Raw genomic sequence first — 25,492 nt, 5'->3', positions numbered from 1 at the left:
TTTAGATCAAATTGTGTTAGATAATAAGCAAGATTGATATCTTATGTATTTTTTGTAGCGCTGATCCTACACAGGGTTGCAGGAGTCTGAAGTCTGAAGTCTATCCTATGGGACTCAAGGCACAAGACAGGAAACTGGGTGAAAATTCATCGCAGAAAGTCTTGCACAAACTCACAACAACGGGTTTGACAGACCATGGACAATTAAGAGATAGCACGTTTTTGGACTGTTGAAGGAAACTGGAGTACCCATGAAGATGAAGCCCCTGAAATGTGGGAAGACCATGCAAACTCCACCAATATGTTTATAGCAAATAATCAGAATTAAATATAATACATTTCCATTCAGGTAAAGTATATGTATAGACATTGTCTATACAAAGTTCAGAAACATTCCTATTATATTTTAAACCAGTTGGTTTAAAAGTTTAAGCCAGTTGGGTTTTTTAAATGTAGTTTAGTCAGGGGTGGGTAGAGTAGCCAAAAATTGTACTCGAGTAAAAGTACTGTAACTTCAGAATAATATGACTCAAGTAAAAGTAAAAAGTAGACATCCAAATAATTACTTGTAACGTCTGATTTATTTTTTAACACAAGACAACAATCAGGCAGACAAAAATACAAAATAATCTTTAGGCAAATTATGGCTCATCCAATCAATAAAATAAATTAAAATTAATTAATTAAAAAATAGCTAAAATTAAAACAATTCAGGTAAATTCAAGTACTTAATAAATAAAATAAATAAAATAATAATAAATACAAAATAAATACGCACAATTAACACAAATTTCCAAAACTTTAAACTTTTTTACCAGGCAGAACTAGAACGAGGCAGCCCATAAATTCTCATAATGTGTCTCCAGTGACAGAACGACAGAAGGAAACACACACATTTCATACCAGGCATGCTGAACAGAAAACTGCACACCGGTCAACGTAAAACGTGTGTGCGTGTGTGAAAACATGCAGAAACAAGAGTTCGATTGCTCATTTCGTGTAATCTACTACATCTTGTTGAGTCTTACCCATATATTATGGGATAACTATAGAAATTCTCAACATAGAAGCCTTTAGCATGAGTCAAGTGTGATAGCTTTTTTACTAGATTTTTCTTTAAGGATTTACTGCACGGCTTCATAAAAATCTATGGTCATCGACTCCATCTGGTTCTGTGAGAACCTCGTAGAAGGTTCCTAGTTTCTGACAAAGGAGGTCAAAGGCTTGGATTTGCAGTTTATTGTGAATTCTTAGGTAAAATTATGAACAAGCATAAAAATAAAGACCTCTCAGTCTTGGTCTCCGGTATCTAAGAATGTCAAATAATGAAAGAATAAAAGTTGAGGTTGCCTTCATGTTCATCATAGCGTAGGCTGAAAGACCTCTTGATAAAAGGTTTTTATCTAGCGAGCTTGTCTTCTGACAGGTGATCTTATTCACAAAAACACTGCTGAAAAACAGACAACTTGCCATTCTGGAGAGATTACAATTGCTTTCACGTGTTGTGCTTAGATCCTTGTCACAACACAGAGAACGTTCAGCTGTCAGCTTGTGATACACAGGGCAGGATTTCGCTCATATCAAGGAAAACTCTTGGGATTTCGCCTCAACATTTCTTTGAATAAAAACTTTTGAAACGTAACTATAGACGGGGAAAGGAAGCTGCTATCCTGTAGATCAAGCAAGATGTTTTCAATAGATATGGGCTTGTGGAGTGAAGATAATGATGATGTTGCTAGAATGGTGGAGGAGATTTTTTGGATATATTTGTTAGGGAAACTTCTAGAGTTCTGAGTATGACAAATATTCGGGTCATGTGAAATGTATGCTGTTGGGAAATGAAGGCAAATATCTACTGGACTTTGAAGATATTTCATTACTCATGATGTGTCAAGCTCCTATAGGAGAATAATCAACAACGGGGTGGTGTGGAGAAGCCCAGTCACTATTATCGCCCTGGTGTTTGATTTTTTTTTTCATGATTTGTTTTATTTAAAACTTAAGGGCATGTAAACAACATATTTACATTTATTCTCAGAGTCCCAGCAGGGCAGCTTGGTGGGTCTGGGAGTCAAATTTACAACCTTCTAATCGATAGTCCAACATCTTAACCACTAGGCTACCACACCTCACACATTCCCCTGTAGACCTTTGAGATGAACTGGAACTGGAGTCACCTCAGCATCCCAAAATCAGTGTCTGTATCAGTATCCCTTTAATGCTCTTGTAGATTAATGAACACAAATCCACACAACCACAATCCAACATCAATTGGAAAGCTTTCTCTGAAGAAAAGAGTGAAGCTGATTATAACAGCAAAGAGAATGGGAATAAATCTGGAATGAGATCAAGCACATATGGGTGTAATGGTCAGGGTTATATAAACCTTTGCACATGTAGTGTATTAATGTCAAGACTTACAAGACTCATCTGTAATCACATATATAAGCATAATGATAGGATAGGAAATAGGTATCTTTAAACCATATGTAGTGTGTTATTCAAGATATGGTTTTATCTTCCGTGGCGTCCAATTATAACAAATACACATGGAACAGACATTAATTAAATTAAGTTTGAATGTATGGAAATTTCACATTTATGTAGCACCCAATTCTAGACATTCCTCAAAGACCTGGTTTGGATTCAGGTCATAGGTACTATGTAGGATAAGAACTTGCACACACCCTTTAGTGTGGTCTGTTATATGTTATATGTTATATGTATAAGCTGTAAAAAACTTTCTATATGTGCATTAAGTACGTTATGGATTTACGGCTCCACCCAAATTTATAAGGTTGCGCACTATATTTCTATTAGTGCTGAATATTCACGCCTCACTGCCATGCTGTACAGCGGAGCCTTGGCCTGCCAAATACAATCCCTGCTACTATGGCAGAACAGCTGTTCCATCAAAAATGCATTAGTTTTTTTACTGGGTGGCTAACCAACAGCAGATTATTCTGGGTCTCGGTTAAAAGGATTCCGACTACTAAACATCACGTCTAGCCAAGTGAACATCACAACTAAAATATAATAAAACTAGCACAGACGCCTCCTGACACTATCATTTAGAGGTGTATTTCGATGGCCGTGACTTTCTCTTTGAAGTGTTTTTTAGTTCTGTTGTAATAGACTGAAGCCCAATAAATAGAGTAGTATCTGAGATTATTCTCAAAAACCATTAAGGGTTGCTAACGGCAATTTTGTATTATAAAAATAGCTCGCATTACTGCATGATGTGTTGCTCTTATGCAGTCCCAATCCATTATTATACATCATACCCCTCCTTCCCAAATCCCAATCCCAAGACTATAACAAACCTCCCCAAAGAATGAGCAAATTCAATTGAAAATCCTCCTTCTCTTTTAAATGTTTCTTAATTATCTTGTTCCTTAATGTCTTCCTCACCTTGTTATTCTATTGCATCTCCTCAGCACTCTATGATCTTCCTCTTCTGGCTTGCTCGCTGCTCTATCATCTACCCGGCTTATTCTTATTAATCAACTTGTTTCCTGGTCCATCTTTGTAATTATGTTAATGTTCATAATGTTACTTTTATTATTTGAAACGAGGATGTGAGAATCTGAACCACTATCAAAATCTGATTTACCCGACAACCATTCCATCCCTCTATCATTCTATCATTCGTCTGAACTGTCCATTTATCTCTGTTTCAATTTGCCAAAAGCACACTTGCTTGACTCATCCTCTCTGTCTTCCCACAGATGTTTTATGGTGTGCCTGTAGTGATCCCTTCGAGGAATCCTTCTTTCCAACGAGCTGTGACCTCCGCAGCCACCAGCCGTCTCTCCAGGATGTGAATATGGTTTGTCAGCTTTCCGTGGGTGTCTGGGTTTAAAGCACGAGGATGGGTTTAGAGCATAAAGATGGATGTATGGTGGGCTGAGCTGGGCAGCTGGGCCTGATCTCTGTCCCCAGGCCTCTCTTTAACATGAGAGCCTGTTTGAGCTCTCTGCTGCTGGGCCTCTTTGCGCTCCAGAGGAGCCTCTGCGGCACATCTACGGCAGGGCTGGGCTTAAACGCACACTCCCACAACAGAACCAGACTTCGTGCAAGCCCGGTCTTGAACGCACACACTCACAACCGAACCAGACTTTCTGTGGGGCCAGTCTTAAACACACACACACACAATAGAACCAGACTTTCTGTGGGCTCTGTCCTGAATGCACACACGCAAAATCGGACTAAACTCCCTGAGGGAGGGAAGGACCCCCATCACCGACCCAAGAGAGGTTGGGTGTGGAATCAGTTTTATGTATTGGAGGAGCACATTGGACCGGAAGCACAATATGTCGGCAAGGTAAGAGCTGCTACTTAGCATGCTAGCCAATATCCAGTGGAGAATGTGAATATTACAAACATCAAGCTGTTTGACTGACTAGGTCCTGGTTGCCAAAGTAAACTACTGTAAAGTAATCTGGGATGCGGTGAAGGAACTCATCTTGATAGGAGGACACCTATACCTATACACACTGGGTCTAGGGGAACTAAGAACGGATCTCAGACCATCAAAGACTTTTAACTACAAAAGCTTAATCTAAATTCCACTGATGTCTACCAAACAGCAGGGCCACCAAATACCAGCCAGTAATTACTTGCTTTTAGTCTTTGAAAGCACGATAGACCTGTACATCTAGATGGTTAATTGGGGTAAAACAGGGATATCAGCAGTGCACCCTTATTAGTGGACAAAACAAAGAGGCAGAAAAAAATACTTGAAGACTTTTACAAGTAGAATTTTACCATCCTTTTTAAAAAGGTCCCACACACAGGACATTTCCTCCTCACTGCATGTTCTCATTAGAGCCTTTAAACTTTACTCTGAAAGGACAGCTAGCATTCCCAGGAGAACCCAAAAGAGCCCAGGCTAATGGGATGTACAATATGACACAGACAAAAATACAGTTTAATACAATAAAAAAGACACAAAAAAGACTTTCAGTTTGTCAAATAACACGATCTTTACGCAGTTACTGGAACAGCTGAGTATCTGCTCCACATACACTACATGGATCCTAAAAAGTGTTGATGCAGTCCAGCTTTTCAGATTTTAACATTTAGTTAACAGGATGATTTTTCACGGAGTGCTGTGTTTTATTGTTATCAATCTAATTGGATAAAAAAAATTGCCATCATTCTTCAATTAACATTGTAGAATTGCTGTAGTATAAGAGGAATAAAACCTGTTGTAATACCCCAAAGCTCTGGGGTATTAGCAGTAACTCTGCTTCATCACATCACTCCATCATTGATTACTTTACTATAACACCATGACAGAGTTTTTTCATTAGTAAAAAGTGTTAATTTACTCATTTATGTGTGTTGTAATAATCTTGATCAGACTCTGAACAGTCAGAAGTGTAAAGGTTCAAAACTGTTCGATGCTGTTCGGTATCAAACCCTGCCAGCGAAGGAGGTTGTTTGTCCACATAAAGCACAGCTGGTTAAAGCTCAAACATCTGTTTTTTTTTTTTGCAAGTTAACTGCCCTTTTCGTCACTGGGGATATTTTTACTTGGAGTTAATGTCCCCTATTTTTCCCTAAATCTCATTAAAATTCAGCGTGTTAGTGGTGTGTTGACTTTAAGCGTCTGACAGAGTGCTGTTAAATTTCCGTTGGCACGAGACTCTTGAAATCTCAATGTTTTCTTGCTAATGTCTTTTGCTCTGGAACAGCAGAGCAAACAAACTCAGAGATTAATTCCTGTTTTTGTTAACTGCAGGGTTTTTTTTTTTCTGACAGCACACTGTATTCGACATTCATTCAGAAAATTGGGTCATTAATTAGGTTTTTCTTTGCATAGACCAGAGAACAGGACACTATTAATTTGATTCGAGGCAACAAATCTGGTCATTTTAATCTGTTTGTTTCTCTCTTGCTCATAAAAACCTTGTACACCACAATGAAGCTGGTGTGATAATTAAAACAAGGACGTTTGTTCTGTTTTAGCCCGAGCCTTGTGATTTATGAGGTGAATGTAGAACTCACTGCTAATTTTGTTGCATGCTGTTGCTGTTATAACCTTTATAAAAAAAAATGTATTTTCTTTCACAGCATGGGAGCCATTTTTTTTATTTTTGTTCCCAGGAATTGCAGTAAACCCATGAAATCATGTGAATAATATGTAAAAACAAAACAAAAACAAAAACAAAAAACAGCTATTTGTGAAAGAAAATCATAATTCAAATAAATGAATTGTGTAAAATTGACAGGGAAATAAATAGACTTGTATAAAAATTACTTGTGAGCATAAATGAATCAATGTGTGATGGAATGTTAAAAATAGGATCCATGTGAGAAAAAAAGCAGGTAGATTATGGATAGATTTGGAAAGGATTTCATGAAAATAAACAAATTGTCTAAAAAATATAAGATTCATTTGAACAGACTGAAAACAAACGAATCATCTGAAAGAATCAAATGTTAAAAAAAAGAATCATGATGTTTATATGACTCTCCTGATGTTTCTGGATTACACTTCAAGGTGCATTAGGAGTCTGATTGAACTCGGTTTAGACAGCGTTTGACATTGACGTGTGTGTATGTGACATGAGGGTCAGCGGAGGTCATTTGTCCACACCTGCTTCTCTCAGGTACAGGTGCAAGTGCAGATATATGAGCTCTATTCCTTAAACATCACCTGACAGAGGGTTTAAATCTCGTCAAGAGAAACTCACATTAATGCCTCCTATCAACTCTCTTTCCTGTGATTTTTTTGGCTCGTCCTTGTCGTATCCTCTTCCACACAGAAGCGCCGTATCACCAGGCCAGAGTTCTGACCTGCAGGAAATGAATCTCACACCACTGAGATCACGTGATGGAGTCAAATGAGCTGCGGCGCTGAGCTGCTTCCCATAATGCTGCTTATCGAGTTTAAATAGATACAGGGTGTCATTTTTTCCAATTATAACAGACTTATTCAATAATGAGAGAGAGAGAGAGAGAGAGAGAGAGAGAGAGAGAGAGAGAGAGAGAGAGAGAGAGAGAGAGAAACTTGGAGCAAGAGAAAGACAAAGAAAGGGAGAGAGGCAAGGCAGAAAGAGAGAGACAGACACAGAGAGAGAGAGAGAGAGAGAGAGAGAGAGAGAGAGAGAGAGAGAGAGAGCGAGCGAGGTGAGGGTCCTGAGAAAAAAAGACATTCAAAGAGAGAGACAAGGAGATGCAGACAGACCAATGATTTAGAGAGAGAGAGAGAGAGAGAGAGAGAGAGAGAGAGAGAGAGAGAGAGAGAGAGGGAAAACCCCAGAGTAAGAGACAGACAAGGGTGGAAGAAAGAAGCAAGGCAGAAAAAGAGACAGATAAACATATAGAGAGAAAGAGAGAGAGAGAGAGAGAGAGAGAGAGAGAGAGAGAGAGAGAGAAAATGAGAGAGAGAGAAGGACAAAAAAAGAGGTCTGGAAAAGGCTCTACAACTGGAACGGATTTACTGATAAAATGAAGAAATGTAAGCTCTGAAATCTAGATGTTTAGCAACTGGAGAGAGACAGAGACAGAGAGAGAGAGAGAGAGAGAGAGAGAGAGAGAGAGAGAGAGAGAGAGAGAGAGAGAGAGAGAGAAAAAGAGAGAGAGAGAGAGAGAACATTTATGGTAAAGGTCCGAATCGTCTCCTTGTTCCAACCAAGAGCTAATCAGATGGCACTTAATTTTGCACCAGGGCTCAATCTGTCACATAGCATTTAAATGAGACAATCACACACACACACACACACACACACACACACACACACACACACACACACACACACACACACACACACACACACACGCTCCTTCACATAACACACCTTCAGGGACTAAAGACAGACTGTGTGAGACACACACACACACATCAGTGGTCTCACAAACAGGAGAGGCGAGGCTAGACACAAGGCGACATGAGGCGAGACTGTGTGTACTAAAAACACGTCTGACCTCAAACTGAAGAAGACGTTGTGAAAGTGTGTCATATTAAAAAAAAACACACAAATCGTCTCAGGAGTCTTGTTTTACGGGTTAGACGCCAAAATCAGAGAGAATCTTCAATATAAAGCAGGAAGTGTTCCAGATAAAGTGCAGCCGACTGTCTGGAGTTCTCCCCCACTGTATTATTTAATTTTCTAAGAAAGTAACCTGAGCAGAGAAACGGATCTATCCTAATGACCAGGAGGGGAAGAGTTCAAATCCTACAACTGATCCATTAGTTACTGATTCATATATACATATTATATACATACATACTGATACATATTAATTGCTGATTTATTTTAGTTCTGAAGCACAAATAATCATTTTTATGTATCTTCCATGAGGTGAATTCATAAAAGCATATTAATTCCTGTCCCTGTTCAGAGTCTATAACAACAACATACAAACTTTTTAATAACAGATTTTAGTATTTGTCCTAATTAAATAATAAAAATGATTCCAACAGAACAGCCCATGCAGCAGCAGAACAGAGATTAAGGTGGATTTTTCGTTTTTTATTAAAAATGCAAATTTAATCAGATAAAGACTCTTTTGCATGAATAAATGATTTGGTTTTATTTTATTTTAATGTTAATAATAAAAGAGCAGATGTTAATTGAGATATCTGTTGTTTAAAGACATGTGACCACTTGTGAAACAGAAAAAAGATTATTACAATGTTCATGATGAAATATTAATTCCTTTCTTTTGTTTGTTTTTGTTGTTGTTTTTTTTTTGTCTCACAAGCTGTAATTTCCTTTGAAGCTTGTAGCGCTCTTAACATATTTTGTCTTCAAATAATACGATAAGAAACCTTTATTATAATCTTTAAACACAAAACATTGTGTGATTATTCAGTGACTGTAATAGCAAAATAAAGGACAGGACTGAATTTAATGACAAGTTAAAACTCAGCCGTGACGATTACTTAGACTACATAACAAATGGAGATGTGATGCAAAATGCTAAATATATGTAAATGAAGAAGGTGTGGCCTGTTTACCCTTCTCAGTGTGTCCTTTAGTCTTATTTAAGCAGGTGTGGTCTCTGTGCCTGTCTCACTGAAGAAGGTGTGGCCTCTGTGTTAGTCTCAGTGAAGGAGGTGTGGTCTCTGTGCCTGTCTCAGTGAAGGAGGTGTGGTCTCTGTGTTAGTCTCAGTGAAGGAGGTGTGGCCTCTGTGTTAGTCTCAGTGAAGGAGGTGTGGCCTCTGTGTTAGTCTCAGTGAAGAAGGTGTGGCCTCTGTGTCAGTCTCAGTGAAGGAGGTGTGGCCTCTGTGTCAGTCTCAGTGAAGGAGGTGTGGCCTCTGTGTCAGTCTCAGTAAAGGAGGTGTGGCTTCTGAGTTAATCTCAGTAAAGGAGGTTTGGCTTCTCTGTCAGTCTCAGTGAAGGAGGTGTGGCTTCTGTGTCAGTCTCTGTAAAGGATGTGTGGCTTCAGAGTCACTCTCAGTGAAGGAGGTGTGGCTTCTGATTCAGTCTCAGTGAAGGAGGTGTGGCTTCTGTGTCAGTCTCAGTGTAGGAGGTGTGGCTTCTGTGTCAGTCTCAATGAAGAAGGTGTGTCATTCATTCCAGGTAAAGGTAAATATATAAAGAGTAATCAAGGCACAGTCCTATCTATAATCTAACTCACATCAGATATCTTTAATGGTATCATTTTTAAACACATATTTTAAACACAGCTTTATCTGTCTCATTATTTATTACTCACTAAAAAAAACTTAGTGAATAATTTATTATATTTTTTATCAGACTTTATCTTTTTGGAGAAATCTCTCCCGGATATGTGTAGGAGGACGTGATAAATACACACACACACACACACACACACACACACAGACACACACACACAAATACCTGGTTAAAATATTCAGTTCTTCTAAAACATCCGCTCGGATTTCAAATTGCATTGTAAATGCTGAGGCGCGTGTGAGACCCAGACGCAGGAAGAGTTTACTATAAGGAGATTTGTTCAGAAATTGAAAAGATTAAAAAAAAAAACATATGCGGCGAAGTGATCTAATGCTGTTATCAACAAGCTGTTATCTGCACTGTGCATTTGTTACTGAGAGTGTGCTGTGGGATTGTCGGCTAAGTGCCTAGCTCAAGGGCAAAGTAACACTAACGCTCCCGAGGGACTCGCTTTGTCAGGCCTTTGATTTCTACTCCATCACCCGAGCCGGAGCAGCGTGTGGCGTGGAAGACATCCAACTCCCGTTTTAGCCAAGTTTTTTTTTTGCACTTCTCTTTGAAAATAGAAAATAAAAATGTAAGAATTTGTTTGCGGTTCCACTTTGTTTGCGCACTCATAATTTCCTATATGCTGCTGTTAGCAAATAGATTGGCTTTTCATCTCTTTGGCACCCACATGCACGCAGAAACAAACAGCTTAAGCTTTGCTCTTAGCAATATGCTCTGTTTCTCTCTATTTAATCTCCTTGGTAACAGTCTGGCAGCTCGAGCGAGTGGAGAAGGGCAGAAAGAAAGCGAGTTTGTACTGAAGAGCTGCAGCTGAGGTTAAAAAATATTACACTGATCTAATTTTCAACATAGCAGCAGCACACTGACCATCTGCTTCATCTCGAATGAGTCCCGTGTTTTCACTTACGGACTCCAGATTGCGCAGATGTCCCATGTTCTGTAGTCCAATTAGTGACATCTCTACATTATTTCTAAATCAAATAGAGAAATTGTGATCATCACTAGTAGGTATGACTATCTCCCAGACAATTGGTCACTCCGGAGTAATAAAAAGACCAAAAGGAGTCTAGACAATGAAAAAGAAATTGACTTTCAGTTTCCTGTCCTAATTTCCTGTCTAGAATTCCTCATTTCCTGTCTCAGTGTCATCATATTCAGAGAAAACATATTTTACATCATATATGTTAAAGAAAGTTACCGCCCTTAACTGTTATTGTGAAAAGAAGACTGTAGCAACGGAAGAATATTGTTCAGTCAGTCGTTTCTAATCATTGCTTTAAACTTGTGAGTATTAAAAGCTCCAGGCAAAAATTAACAAATTACTATACGTTAGCTTGCATTCACACCAAGACCCTGATGAGTCCTTACTGTTACTGATTCCCACTGAAATCTGCATTTACATCATTTCCTGTTCCTCCCTATAACAGTTCCTTTCTGGTAAAACGTTTGTGCTTTTTCATATTTGCGTAAATGTTTTGTGAACTCATCAAGCATCATAGATCATTCACAGATCATTCAGCATCTGCAACTGAAGTGCCATGAAGCTAAATAAGGACTTACACTATAAAATTTTCTCATGTTCGTTGTGTAGATTTTGTTGTTCAAATGATGAATGAATCATAGAATCCCTGTACGATTAGCGCTTGTTATAAAAATCCTATTAATCACTGCTTTAATTTCAAAAAATGGCTCCTGCACTCATTATTCAGCTGCACATAGAATAGCAGTTGATCCAGCACAACCTACTAAGCATTTTATTTGTTTATATCCTTCTTTGTCAGTTGATTACACTGAACTGAGGTTTATTTAATAAATAAATAAATGGCAACAAATTGAAGGATAGACTGATAGTGCTGATTGATGATGAGTAAAGTTTTATTGTTAAATCCATACTAGCCGTAGCATGTTACGATAGCATACTAGCGCTTTGTGTAATCCACATCCAGCAGCTGCGTATTAGACCTTATTGTGTGTGTATGTGAAGAGGATAAAGATGTCAGATGGAGTCTGATATCACTTGGCTGCAGGCTTTTCTCACCGCTCCACAGATACGTAATCGGAATCCGAGATAAAAATCAGAGGGTCACCTTTTTCCACACCATCGGCAGCATGTGCTTTTTAGATCATGGTGTTGCTGCAGTGTAAAATTGACCTTTTTCTGCCAGACAGTGCTGTAATTTGCTGTGAGCGGATGCACCCGAAGCGCCCGAGTCTTGATCTAATCAGGAGGCTTTTGCAGTGTGAACGGTGTATCGGATAATTGAAGCGTTTCCTTTTTCCTGCCTCTTATCACGCAGGCCTGAGCTCAGACTCTGAGACTGCACTCCACACTGTAAGATGTGGGAGAATTGAAATGCTCCGATTAATCACGTTCCTTAAAATATGACATGTTATGAATATTGATACGCCATTTAACAGGAACTGTCAGGAAAGGATCGATGATGCTACCCAAGCAAAGATTCTCTAACGAGGAGCTTGTTATGACATTAAAACACACAAGTTTCACTTACACACACGAGCACTGCTAAATATACACTTCTGTGTGATTATATTGTTTTATTTATACAGTGATAACAATTTACAATGCTAAAGTTAACCTTTGCCACTTGATTAGCGAAACACTTGATTAGTATACAAGATAGCTATTTTAATTAAATTCTCACACATCACTGCTTTACATTCATAGCAGAGCAAATACAATTACACAATAAAACCATCATTTCCAAGCAGTTGACACTAATTGATGACTGTAAAAGCCAGCTATTATACTGTTATACTAGCAACGGTGAAGCGTGCTGCACTAACAGGAACATGGCTAGTAATAATGAACCTCTTTATTAACTTTTTTTATAAAGACAGCCTGGTAATATATTATTCATAATTGTACATGTTGGTCTTTTATTCTTTTTAGTGAGTCATTTGTTGAATGATTCGTTTGAACGATTTGGTTCTTTTTACATGATTCTTTTGTTTTCATGTATTATATTTGATGATTTGTTTTCTTTTAACTTAATTTTTCCACTTGATTTATTGATCTTACGTTCGGGTGAGATGCACAACAGTTATTTATTCCTACCTGTGAATTTTTTATACTAGTTAAGTTTTACATGTGATTTTCACATGACATTTCGATGACATAAGATGACACATGACATTCACATGACATAAGATTCACTTTAACATTTTTTAATAATTAACAAATATGTTTGTTTTTGTTTTTTTTTTGTCCCACATGAAATATGTTTTCACATGTGATTTTCTTTTTTCTACACATTCATTTATTTTTCATGACTCAAGTTCAGGTTCACATGTGCAAACACTGAAATACACATTATGTGTTTTTTCACATATTACTCATATAATCATCTAATAAATGTGGGCAAACTAATTAAACGTATTATCAAATAAATAAATCAATCGTTTATAGCACGTGACAGAATCTGTTCTGGATCTTTAGACATGTGAATCGATTTCTATTGACTCAAAGCGTCGACTGGTTTGGGAACAAATCGTCTTTAGAAATGAACACTCTTGTGCTGTGTGGTCCTGGGAGGTGATGACAGGAGTATTGCTCTGTGTGTGGGTGTGTGTGTGGTGGTGTGTGTGGGGATACATGACAACTCCCATGACTCTTGTGCACGGACTGGGATCTGCAGGTGCAGAGAAAAAAGCAGGAAAAGCGTTGGCCTTGCGCACATCTCCGTGAAGGTGAACGTTCCTTATAGCCACAGGGAGGAACTTTAGAAGGTCAATGTCGTCCTGACTAATTGCTCCCTGTTGTGGGATTTTAGGAGTAGCCAAGATACAGAGATGCACAGTGTGTGTCTGTGTGTCCGTGTGTGTGTGTGTGTGGTTGTTTCACTATCAGCCTGATCAGCGTGCCAAGTTATTACATTGGCTTTTTTTTTACACTCAGGGACTTGCTCTGGCAGATTTTGTTTTTCGACTTTTTGGATGAAGCTCATTCGGTGTCCTACATAGTGATCATTAGCGAATAAAATGCCAGCATGGATCATTGGATAAGTAACCTGAAAATGATCGCATCTCTCAAGCGGTTCACGCTTTCTCTCAGCTTCCTGTTTGCCCTCGGGCTTGTTTTTGGCACCGAGCTGCTTAGCTGTAAATGTGTTTGCTGTAATTATGGATTATTGCAGAAAAAACTTTGTGTTAATGCTCTGTTGTTACGGAAGGGCGGAAATTTGAAAAATCCGCAGTTGCTCGATTTTCTCAGAAAAGATACAGAGCGAGGGGGCCGTGATTACCTCGACAACCTGTTCTCAATCGACATAAAAGATTCATAAATGCTTATTACAGATGAGGAAGATGAGGAAGCTGACAAGAGGAAAAAGGAATGCAAATCACACACACACACACACACACACACACACACACACACACACACACACACACACACACACACAGTTGCAAGCCACAGGCTTGCGTGTTTCGCTAATATTTCAAACACAGTTATAATTTCCTTTAAGCTGGGGAATATGTTCATCTAGAGAAAAAAAAAATCACAATGGAAATCACAAGCGTCGAGTAAATGTAAAAATTTATTCTAATTTCAAAATTTTTGTGCAAATTTCCGAATGAAAAATCACAATAATGGATTTTTTTAAATCTATATATCTTTTATTCAATCATAGTTTTTGACTCATAGAGGAATGATCTGGCTTAGCTAGGTGCTTATGGATTTCAGCCTGAAATGGGTAGTGGGTGGGGCTAAGTCTAAAGGGGGTGTGGCTATTAAACGATCGACAGAAGGCTCGTTAAAAACACAAACGAGCACTGAGGAGGTTTTTCAGAAGAATTCCTCAGCCATGTAATAGCGTTGCACTTACAGTACAGACCAAAAGTTTGGACACACCTTCTCATTCAAAGAGTTTTCTTTATTTTCATGACTATGAAAATTATAGATTCACACTGAAGGCATCAAAACTATGAATTAACACATGTGGGATTATATACGTACATAACAAAAAAGTATGAAACAACTGAAAATATGTCATATTCTAGGTTCTTCAAAGTAGCCACCTTTTGCTTTGATTACTGCTTTGCACTCTCTTGGCATTCTCTTGATAAGCTTCAAGAGGTCGTCACCTGAAATGGTCTTCCAACAGTCTTGAAGGAGTTCCCAGAGATGTTTAGCACTTGTTGGCCCTTTTGCCTTCACTCTGCGGTCCAGCTCACCCCAAACCATCTCGATCGGGTTCAGGTCCGGTGACTGTGAAGGCCAGGTCATCTGGCGCAGCACCCCATCACTCTCCTTCATGGTCAAATAGCCCTTACACAGCCTGGAGGTGTGTTTGGGGTCATTGTCCTGTTGAAAAGGTGGTGTGTCCAAACTTTTGGAAGGTGTGTCCAAACTTTTGGTCTGTACTGTAAATGCATCATTTTAATCATGTTTAAGATATTTTCCTGTTTATTTGTTCAAGTATGAAATAAAAAACACAGCTATTGCAGCTTTAAATGAAAAAAATTGCAAATTTGTTTAAAAGAAAAAAATATGACACACACAAAACATTAGAATCAGAATCAACCCCAACAAGAGGCGACTGAATTAACAACATCTTTAAAATTTTTCTTTTTTTGTTCTTCTTCGGCTTTATTTTTCTCCGCACCGCTTTACCGGCGCAGTGTAACTCTGAGCCGTGAAGATTAAAGTTGTTATAAGCGCAGTGCTTTGGGGAAATATGGTGCAGTCTGCAGTGGGATGAAGCCGGCATGAATCAGTCCGCACTCCTTCCTTCTCTGCTCATGTTTCATATTCAGCCCGCCAGGCGCCAAAGGCTTTATCCTCAAAATGTCAGAGGAGCTGAGCGTCTGCACTCTGTGTTTCACCTGAGCTGAAAAAGTACAACTAACTTTTTACACTGATGGAGCACCAGAGAACTCTTGTGTTAGAGGTGTCACTGTGGCTGGAGAAGTTTCTCGAACAAAAGTTTTTTTTTTTTTTAGGAAAAATGTAATCAGGAGCTGCATACAATGTAGCATTCAAAACAGAATATAGAATAAATCTTGTTATAGTCAACACTCAGTCCTGATTGGTCAGAAGCGTTTGATTCATTTTCCATATTCAGTTTGATTTAGCAAGTTTTTTTTCAAAATTTGTGATGAAACTTGCAGAGTTTCTTGTGCTTTTTGAACTGATGAAATCACAAGTACAGGATTCTCCATTTTAACTTCTTTTAAGACACATCTGTAATGTGTTTCTCTGAGAGATGTACTCATGTTCCACGCACACCAACGGTGGAGGGATTCATCTGGACACCTGTTGTGATGATGTCACAAAACTGCGTCATTTTGAAAAATTCCAAAATCTTGCTTGATTTGATAAATTGATTTGGTCATAAAATTGGGAAATCCTGAATGGGCTGAATAACTTTATCTACTATGTTATCGTTTCCATAGTAACAGCACATTCCAAGGGAATTTACAACAGATGTTTTCTGTAAGGAGATGTTTATGTATCATGTCTGGAAGGAGTCTCCAGTGTCAGTGCTTTGTAACAGTCAGAGCTAAAGCTGTACGTTCTCCAATATCTTCAGCAAAGATTTGTTTTTATGTTGGTTTCGGTAACAACGGAGCGAGAATAAAGAAGAGGCTGATGAGGGAACGAGGGATTATGTTTCTTATTATTAAATCGTTTCGAGTACGTTCCACAACATATAACATAATATGAATATATTGGATATAAATAAAAACTGTAATATTGTGTGCTGTTTTAATAAAACACCTTCAGGCTAAAGTCCATCGTTTATCATCGTGACAAGTGTTGGGCAGTAACGTGTTACTAAGTAACGCAGTTACTTTTGACAGTAACTAATACTCTAACGCATTACTTTTTAAATAAATTAACTCCGTTACCGTTACCATATGATGTGTTTGTCCGTTACTTTTTAAAATTAATTCATTTTGGCTGAAGTGTAGCCTACGGCCTAACCTGTTTACAGCAGCGACGCATTGTAGGATTGGTGGATGCCAACATGTAAACACGAAGACGCCGCATTGTGGGCGTGTTTCCATTTATTCAAGTATGTGAGGCAGTAATGGCGAGTCAAGGCGTGAGCAAGACAAGTTTCTCAAAGTGGAAATATGCTCATTATTTCTTTAAAAAAGTAACTAAAAAGGTACTTTTAACAGTAACGTGTTTTTTTTATGAAAGTAATCAATAAAGTAATTGAGTTACTTTTTGAATGAAGTAACTAGTAACTATAACTAGTTACTATTTCTTAGTAACTTGGACAACACTGATCGTGACACTAAGAATTTTATTCCTTATTTATAGAGAGAGGCATAAAAAAGATCATCTTCTCCAAAAAGATGTTTTATTGCATTTGAATGTGAAGTGAAATTATTGACACTCTTTAAATGCTCTTAGAGTCTCCTTTTACTGCACGAGGAGATAAAAAGTCTCTTCGGACGAGAGCGAGGTGAAAGTTTTGCAGGTGAAAGATTTTTAAAAAACAACAACAAAGGACCTTTTTTCTGGTGAATCGTGTGAAACCAGGTTTGAGTGCTGTCTCATTTGTTTGGGAGAAAAGCAATTTCTTTCAAACTTGTTGCGGTCAGTTTCACAGATGTGCCTTTAAGCTACGATCAATGTAGGGTCTTTTTTTTTCTTTCTTCTTGCTCAGTGCTGCGTCTGTGATTTTATTGCACTAATAAAAACAGAAACGATTCCACGCTCGAGGCAACCTGAACGCTCTGAAATGAGTTCTTAAAATGTAGGTGATTTCTGAGATAACATTCTTTAATTAAATCTTTTTTTTTTTTTTTTTTTTTTTGGTGCTTGGCTGCAGATGGATGAAGTTGCTGCTTTTTTATTTAAAATATCTTGGTCCAGATCAATGCCTGAGTTCAACAATGAGTTCATCAGTTATAGTTTATGACACTTACTGTAAGTATTTTCTATGGTGTATTCCATTAAAATTGATAATATGCAACTGCAAAGATGAAAATTTTTTAGTTTTTTCAGTGGCTTGATTCAGTTGAGTCAGTTCAGTTAAATGAATCATTCAGGTTTGTTCACCGATTTGTTCATCTTGAATAAATGGGCAATTATGTGTCCATGTTTAGAAGAATTATTACTGAAACTCTAGCTGAAATTAGTGAAATTTCCAGCTCTGACTAAATGACACACTGAATTCACTGACACTGTTTCACTGAATCTTAGTCCTTAGAAAAATAAGACTCGAAGAGGAGCGAATCTCTGTCATTACCAAAAATATTCAATAAGTCAACACCGATTCATTCTCTGTGCTCACACTCATCTGCTGCACAACAGAGAGGTGATTTTTCAATCTTAAACCAAAAGGAGCCACTGACTGAAACAGTGATTCACTGAATTGAGACAGGAACAAAAAAGATTCATTCGCTCACATTCAAACACCGATTCGCTGAACGAGAGAGGCGTAAAGCTTAGTCATGAATAAATGTGATTCATTTAATCAAAGATTCACTGAACCAGTGAATATCCCAGTCATGACCGAAAGACTCAAAGAGTCATCACTGATTTTTTAAACGAGAGGAGCAAATCTCTGTCATGGCAGAAAGATTCACTGACTCAAATACTTTTAAATACGACTCAAAAACAGAGACAGGAAAGCATGTAAGACAAACCTGTGTAAAATCTTTGTTTGTTAATCATGAAGTCGGTTATTTATACGTACGGAAGAATGTTGCTTCAGTTTCCACCTTTCACTGTAATCTTCTCCAACAATGAAGTGAACCTCACTGACTCATTTGATCAAAATATAATATACAAAACATCTTGTCTTTTGTTCCCTGGTGAAGGTTTGATGTGTTATGGAACCTTGGCGCTGTGAAGCAGCGACGCTACACTCTTATCTTTCTCAATTAACAGCAATTACACCGTACGCAATAACAAGATGTACTGTAAGACTTTCACAGAAAGCCAGATCACAGTGCGCTCTGCGAAGAAGAATAGCCCTGTATTGTGTTCAGATTACTGTTTAAAAGAAAAGAAGTTTAAATACAGCTGCTGCTGCTGCTCTCTGAAACCGTTTCATTTATTATTTAACAGATTCACAAAAAAAGGTTCATCAAACTTCAGGCACAAACAAGTGAAGGGAAGAGAGCAGTGGCATTAAGAATTATTCTTTAGCATTTCTTATTTCTTTTTATTTTATTCGTGGCCTTTCTTTTTCTGATATGAGATCAGAATTATATATAGAATCACATTTTATATGTGATAAACTGTTGAATTCTGTCTTCTGATTGGTCAGAAAGAGTTGATTCCATTTTCTTTTAGAAAGCAGAGTAACTCGGTGTGACTCTTCTGAAGGTGATTATTTTTCAAGAACCACACAATCTGCAGTCTTTTCTTCTTTTCTTGCTGTTTATAGTCTTGCGGTGTGATTACGTAATCCACTACAGACTCGTTTATTTCCTCTGTCCTTCTCCAGCTGCACTCAAACTCGGATAAGGGTGACGGCTCTGTGCGGTATCTCCTCTCAGGAGAAGGCGCTGGGACCATCTTCACCATTAATGAGTCTACAGGAGACATTCATGCCACAAAGAGCCTGGACCGTGAGAAGAAGAACCACTACGTTCTCCACGCTCGCGCCATTCACAGCGTCACGCATCACACAGTGGAGCCTGAGTCCGAGTTCATAATCAAGGTTCAGGATGTGAACGACAATGCACCTACTTTTCCCAATGGCCCCTTCACTGCCTCCGTACCCGAGATGGCCGACATCGGTGAGCATAAGCGCGCGCGTGTGTGTGTGTGTGTGTGTGTGTGTGTGTGTGTGTGTGTGTGTGTGTGTGTGTGTGTGTGTGTTTGTGTGGGTGTGTATTGATAGGAAGGGATTCTGAAGGGAAATGTGAGTTAATGAAAGAGTGGAATAACCAGTGGAACAGAGAGAGAGAGAGAGAGAGAGAGAGAGAGAGAGAGAGAGAGAGAGAGAGAGAGAGAGAGAGAGAGAGAGAGAGAGAGAGAGAGAGAGAGAGAGAGAGAGAGAGAGAGAGAGAGAGAGAGAGAGAGAGAGAGAGAGAGCCTTAGGGGAGAAAGCAGAGACAGAAAGACTTAAAGAAATGGACTGTGTGTGTGTGTGTGTGTGTGTGTGTGTGTGTGTGTGTGTGTGTGTGTGTGTGTGTGTGTCTGTGTCTGTGTGTGTGTGTGCAAGAAAGAAAAAAGAAATTAAAAATAAAACAGCACTGAGGTTTAAAAAAAACAGAGGCAGCGTGTCATAAGATCACAGAGAAACTAAATGTGGTAGAATTTATTCTGAACTTTAAAGGAAACTGAGAGAGAGAGAATTCAGTCATGGCTGCTGGAATATAGAAAAAAATGGCAAGCAACGTCCAATCATCGTATTAACTTGAAACCGAGACTTGTTTTGAAGAACATGAGCTAACGTTCTAATGAACAAGTCTGTTAGCAGATATACATAAACACACACAAGTCTCTGTGTCAGTCGGAAAAAAAAATCTGTCATGTCTCGTATCAATTAATAATAAGTAGATTCTGAATGAATCAATTTCTGTGTCAGAAATGATGAGAACCAAGAACCCGGCACTTGTACGCATACTGGGACGTGGTATTGATCAGACATGGAACCGATCCGATATTCAGGTTCTGTATCGGGCTGATAACCAAAAAATAAAAATAAAAATGTGTATCAGAAAAGCAGAGGAGTAAAAAAAGGAAATATTTTTGTGACTCGGAATATTTACATTAATACTCTACATAAATAGACAAGGCCCTTCTTTTCTTATTAGAATCTTATTATATTTTTACTCTATTATATTGCAGACTCAGTGATTTGTGTGAAAGCTGCGGTCCGATTTTGCCTGTTTGTTTTTTATCTTTTTGTTTTTGATTTTTCATTTAAAATCATTTTTAAATCTAGCAGGTTTTCATGAACGAAATAGCGTATTTCTGCTCGTGCTCTAAGAATAATTCGTGTCTGTAGTATTGACATATTGCTTGTACAGACCTCCGTCTTTAACCATATGTGAAGGAATAATCTGGTCCGATTTGGTGCATTGATATTTTTTCTTCTTTTTTGATTACTTTCTGAAACAGTGATACAGACCACGTGTATAAACGTCTACGAGACAGCTGAGACATGTTTAAAAAAAAGAACAGAGTGAGAAACAGGAAGTGTGAGAAGCGTGAGAGCAAGCCGGCAGCTGAGGGACCGGACTGATCTGATCTCAGAGCAGCTCATGGCTTTATTAGCTGGGTCATCAGTTTGTGATGGAACACTGCGGCGTTCTGCTTCTTCCACATCTTGCTTGTTTGCAGCTACAATTTATGAAGTCTTGGCGTGGTTACAGAGAACCTCAAGAGAGCAGCTTTTTAAAACGCCTCAGCCGAGAAGAGAAAACTGTTGTTTCAGCAGCGTGCAGGATCAGCCCCGTATACGCTACACTTCACATGCTAAAAAAACCTTTTAGTATTATTTGTGCTGACGCCGTGATCCTGGAGTGTGATTCCTTCCTGGACAGTTTCCCAGCACTGGAATGCTGGTGTTTAAGCTGAACAAAACACAGCACTTACCTGCGTTTCGCCTGAGCGAGTGTCGTCCCGTGCAGCTGATAAATAACTCTGCAGGAACGTGTTAGGAAAGCGCTAATTGTGCGCAGACCTTTTCCTCCCTCTCTCCATCGATTAGCCAAGCTCAGGCCGAGAAGCCATGAAGTGATCGATTCTTCACCACCCCTGAGTGCACACACACACACACACACACACACACACACACACACACCAGAGGACTCCAATTGAACTGCTTACTTCACCGACTCGATTTACTTCACCCACTCACACACAAATAAATAAAAAATTTACCAAACAAAATACATAACTGCAGTGGATGGAGTTAGCGCTCTGCAGCTCTCCAGCATAGGGCGCTGATGGATGGAGAAATTTGTTTGTGTTGACGTAACGTTGCCTGTATGAACAAGCCAGCAAGAGCGAGCAACTGGATTTAAAAAAAAAAAGGGCTTAGGTTTATATGTTCATGCTTTGTTCCTGATAGGGAATTGTTTTTTCTCAAGGAGGTGGAGTTCATGGTGCAGACTCGGCCATGCTGCAGAGCTCCTGGAGCTGTTAAGCTTATGGTTAAGGGCTTTGCTCCATCCTCCAGTGGCACTCTGGGTGGTCTGGGTTTGAACTTCTAATCACCCGATCACCAGCTCACTCAAACTCTCTGACTGCTTGAATTTTAGTTCTTTGTGTCAGCGTACGGTTTATTGAGTGTGAGAGCGGCTCAGATGTATGATGTAAAAATAGTGGAGCAGAACATGATTTCGTGTCGGTCTCAGGTTGAACATCTGTTTGTGAATTTTTAATAGCAGTCTGAACTGAATTAACTGAGTTTCCTAGCACAAGTTTCACTGAATTTCCTGCGTGTGTGTGTGTGTGTGTGTGTGTGTGTGTGTGTGTGTGTGTGTGTGTGTGTGTGTGTGTGTGTGTGTGTATTAGATATCACTGATCAAACACAAAAACTCACAAAAAGGGCATTAAAAAGAGCTGAAATTGACTAAATGGAGATCAGTAATTACACTGCAATTATGTGATGCCTTCCATGTCAGGTTCTTAAAGTGTCTCTCAGCTAAAAGGACCCAAATGTTTGGTGCCCTGCATATATCAGCACATCCATTAGGACTAGCTCTACTAGATCTTTTGGTATGACAGATTCACTCAAATTAATCCCACTTGCTCTAAACCACATCTCTCTTTCCTTCCACACAGGAACCTCGGTTCTCCAGATCACTGCCACGGACGCTGACGACCCCACGTACGGCAACAGCGCCAGGATAGTCTACAGTGTCCTGCAGGGCCAGGCGTATTTTAGCATCGACCCCAAAACCGGTGAGCAGAATCAGAGCATGCCTTCTCCTCCTTCTCGCTAACGGTGCTGTCTATATATAGTCATCACTGGTTTCCTCTGTTATTACGCCTTCTACAGGGAGCCTAGCAGTTCAGGTTCATTACACACTCCTCTCACAATCACACGCCTGAGATACAAACCCCAGGGTTCAGGGTTTCAGGATATCACAGGGGCTTGGGGAGGAAAAGGAAAAGCTGCCACTGGTGTTTGGCATTATTTAAGATGCAGATACTTGAAACGTTCACAGGAGAAAAGTCGTCATGTAGAGCGACCCCATGTCTAACCGTGTAGAGAGTCTGGAGTGACAGACTGGACCTGTGTTTTTAACCAGATACTTATCGTTATGTTATAATTACTTACACATCCTTGCTGAAAAAGTATAATTTTTTTTAGATCATCCTAAATTTTTGGTGGCGTCCATAATAAATATCGGTGACTAATTTATTTATTGCTTTTTCGTTTTTGCTTGTCTAATATTAGCTATCGTTTAATGTTAGCTCAAACACCCAGCAATGTAAAAAAAACATTCAATATTTACGTTGCGCATATTTGAAGCGGAAAAACAAGAAGTGTGATTGCTAGCATGTGACGGCGGAAAGGGAAAAGGGCTTCCAGTTACGATTACAACCCGCTCGTCTGCCGATTTTATTTTCATTGATGCTTTTTATTGACAGTATTTTCGAGCAGTTCGAACATTACAGTCACGTTATTGAGCTAATCTGAACTTCTACCTCTGTAAAACAGCCCCATGACTTAAATCTGGTATTCCTGTTGCTGCAGTCTTTGGAAACCTTCGCTAAAGCGATAAGCGGATGGTGGCACTCATCATAAAAAGTGTTGTTCAGTGTTTTCTCCTGGTGAAAAGTAATCAGCGAGTGAGTCAGTCCACTGCAGCAGACCCTTAAGACCAGAGCATCAGGAAGCCCATTAAACAACCTTCTTATTGCACCGGTTATTGTGCCAGCCTCTGCAGACTATAATTGACGGCCTCTCTTATTGTGGAGGGCCTTTCAGCCTTGTTCTGAGCTTGGAAAGAAATAAGAGTGCCTCTGAGTGCTTCCCTCCCTCCCACTAGCAGACTGCGCCTTTTGTTGCCTTGTCTTTGTGGGCAAAGCATCCCGGTAAATGTCTGTATAGCCCTTTGAGTGTATAAAGTGGACGGATTGTGTGTGTGTGTGTGTGTGTGTGTGTGTGTGTGTGTGTGTGTGTGTGTCTGTGAAGACAGCAATAGATGATGCGTAGAAGACAAGAGAGAAAGAGATGGATAGCGTTCAGCGAGAGAGAGAACGAGCATCGATTATATGTTGAACTGGACTTGAACCTGGCTGTAAAGGTCCATTATATAAAATTCCAGTGATATTTCAGGGAGAATGATATTGCTCTCTGCTGTAAGCCACCAAAAACCAATGACCATCTCGAGCTATCGTGATAGAAAATGGTTCACGTTGCGCATAAAGGTTAGGAATGAGCTACATAAATGTATTACTTGCCCACCTTTTAAGCTGCTTTTCAGGGCGAATAAAGCGTTACATGAACTGTTCAGATGACTAGAACATGGCAGAGCAGAAGGTCTTTCTTTTAAATATAATATAATATGATATCATTTATAATCGTAGAGCTGATTTTGTCCAAAATCTTGTTATGTATTATTGGATATGATGTAGAGATTTGCTTACAATCTGATAGATAGATGAAGACTTTATTCTGTCATATATACATTACAGCACAGTGAAATTCTTTCTTCACATATTCTAACTTTGGAGGTTGGGGTCAGAGCACAGGGTCAGCCATGATACAGCGAAAAAGAAAGAAACTAGCTTCATTCTGAAAATTTGTTAGCATGTGAGAAAAGCACTAGCTAGGAAATACTGCAGTGAAACTAGCGAACTAGCTTTGCTAACATGATATTCAATCAGGAATGTAGACTGGTGGCTAATTTTTCCACTAGAATTCCCTGTAAAATAATCATACAATCATGGGGCAAACAAACAAACACAAAATAAATATAACACTTGTAATCCAAAAAAAGTGATTAGATGATATGAAATTATTTTGCAATTTGGTGAATTTACTCAGTCTGGTACGATATGATGTGATCTGATTGGTTGAAGTCGTCTGCCTCAGAACGCTACGTGACCGAGTTTGTTCAGAATCTCGAGCAGAGCTAGGGTTTAGTCACGAATGATGACAGAGCATTATTTTTACACGCAATTTCTTCATCATCAGACTGTGAGACCACTAGAGTCTTCCACACATTTCTTCATCACAGCGTCTCTACCTGGTGCGTTGGATATCAATCCCCAAAGTTGCTTCAAGCCTTTTTGCTTTGAAAGGAAAATCTTTCATGCTGCATAGAAAGCATTCCTCATCGCTCTCCTGGCCAGCGAGCGTATAGATTTCCACCTGATCGATAATCCCCGGCCATCAGAGATCACTGTACTGCATGTGTTTCAGACATCCACAGCTTGTTGTAGTGCATATAAATAATTTTCACAATGAGGTGTGTATAAAATTCTGCGGATCGTGTTGTCTGTTCTTTCAGAACCTATTAGCATGTCATTTTGGTGTCAACGCTGCCCGCAGAGAGCCATAGAGGCTTCCTGGGAGCGAGTAATCGTCTGAAGATGTTCTTCTCCCTGTGCCATGTATCCCGTGGGCTTCAGGTGTCACGTACCTGCCAGGTTTAACGATACTGACAGTCAGAGGTCATGATCAGGACAGCAGGAATTATGGGTCATATTTGCAGGGTTAGACACGATTGAGCTCTGAGCATTTTTTGCTTGTCTTTTTAATTTTTTTATTTTTAGCAGCTTGTAAATGGAGGGATCTGTTCGAGTTTGTGTGCTAGAGTGTATGCCTCAGATTCAGAATAAAAATAGAATTAGGAAATAGAGTCCTCGAGTCAGGTCGAGTCGCATCCTTCTATGAGACATGTTTATCCTTTAGTCAGCGTTTTATTACAGGA

General features: G+C 39.1%; 1 protein-coding gene across 2 annotated transcripts in view; it reads left to right on the top strand.

The window, feature by feature from the left end:
• The window catches only part of LOC113640289 (cadherin-18-like), a 102,112-nt gene that overhangs the window by 58,198 nt on the left and 18,422 nt on the right, over window positions 1–25,492 (top strand). For both annotated transcript variants that reach the window (XM_027142703.2, XM_027142702.2), the window contains exons 2-4: window positions 3,728–4,323; window positions 19,093–19,387; window positions 22,389–22,508. In XM_027142703.2, the coding sequence (XP_026998504.2) occupies window positions 3,955–4,323; window positions 19,093–19,387; window positions 22,389–22,508 (784 nt within the window). In that variant the 5' untranslated portion in view covers window positions 3,728–3,954. The remainder of the gene's footprint in view (window positions 1–3,727; window positions 4,324–19,092; window positions 19,388–22,388; window positions 22,509–25,492) is intronic.

The sequence above is a fragment of the Tachysurus fulvidraco genome, chromosome 22 (genome assembly GCF_022655615.1).
Source record: "Tachysurus fulvidraco isolate hzauxx_2018 chromosome 22, HZAU_PFXX_2.0, whole genome shotgun sequence".
In the NCBI taxonomy this organism is placed as follows: Eukaryota; Metazoa; Chordata; class Actinopteri; order Siluriformes; family Bagridae; genus Tachysurus; species Tachysurus fulvidraco.
This window is presented reverse-complemented; position numbering and strand designations above follow the sequence as displayed.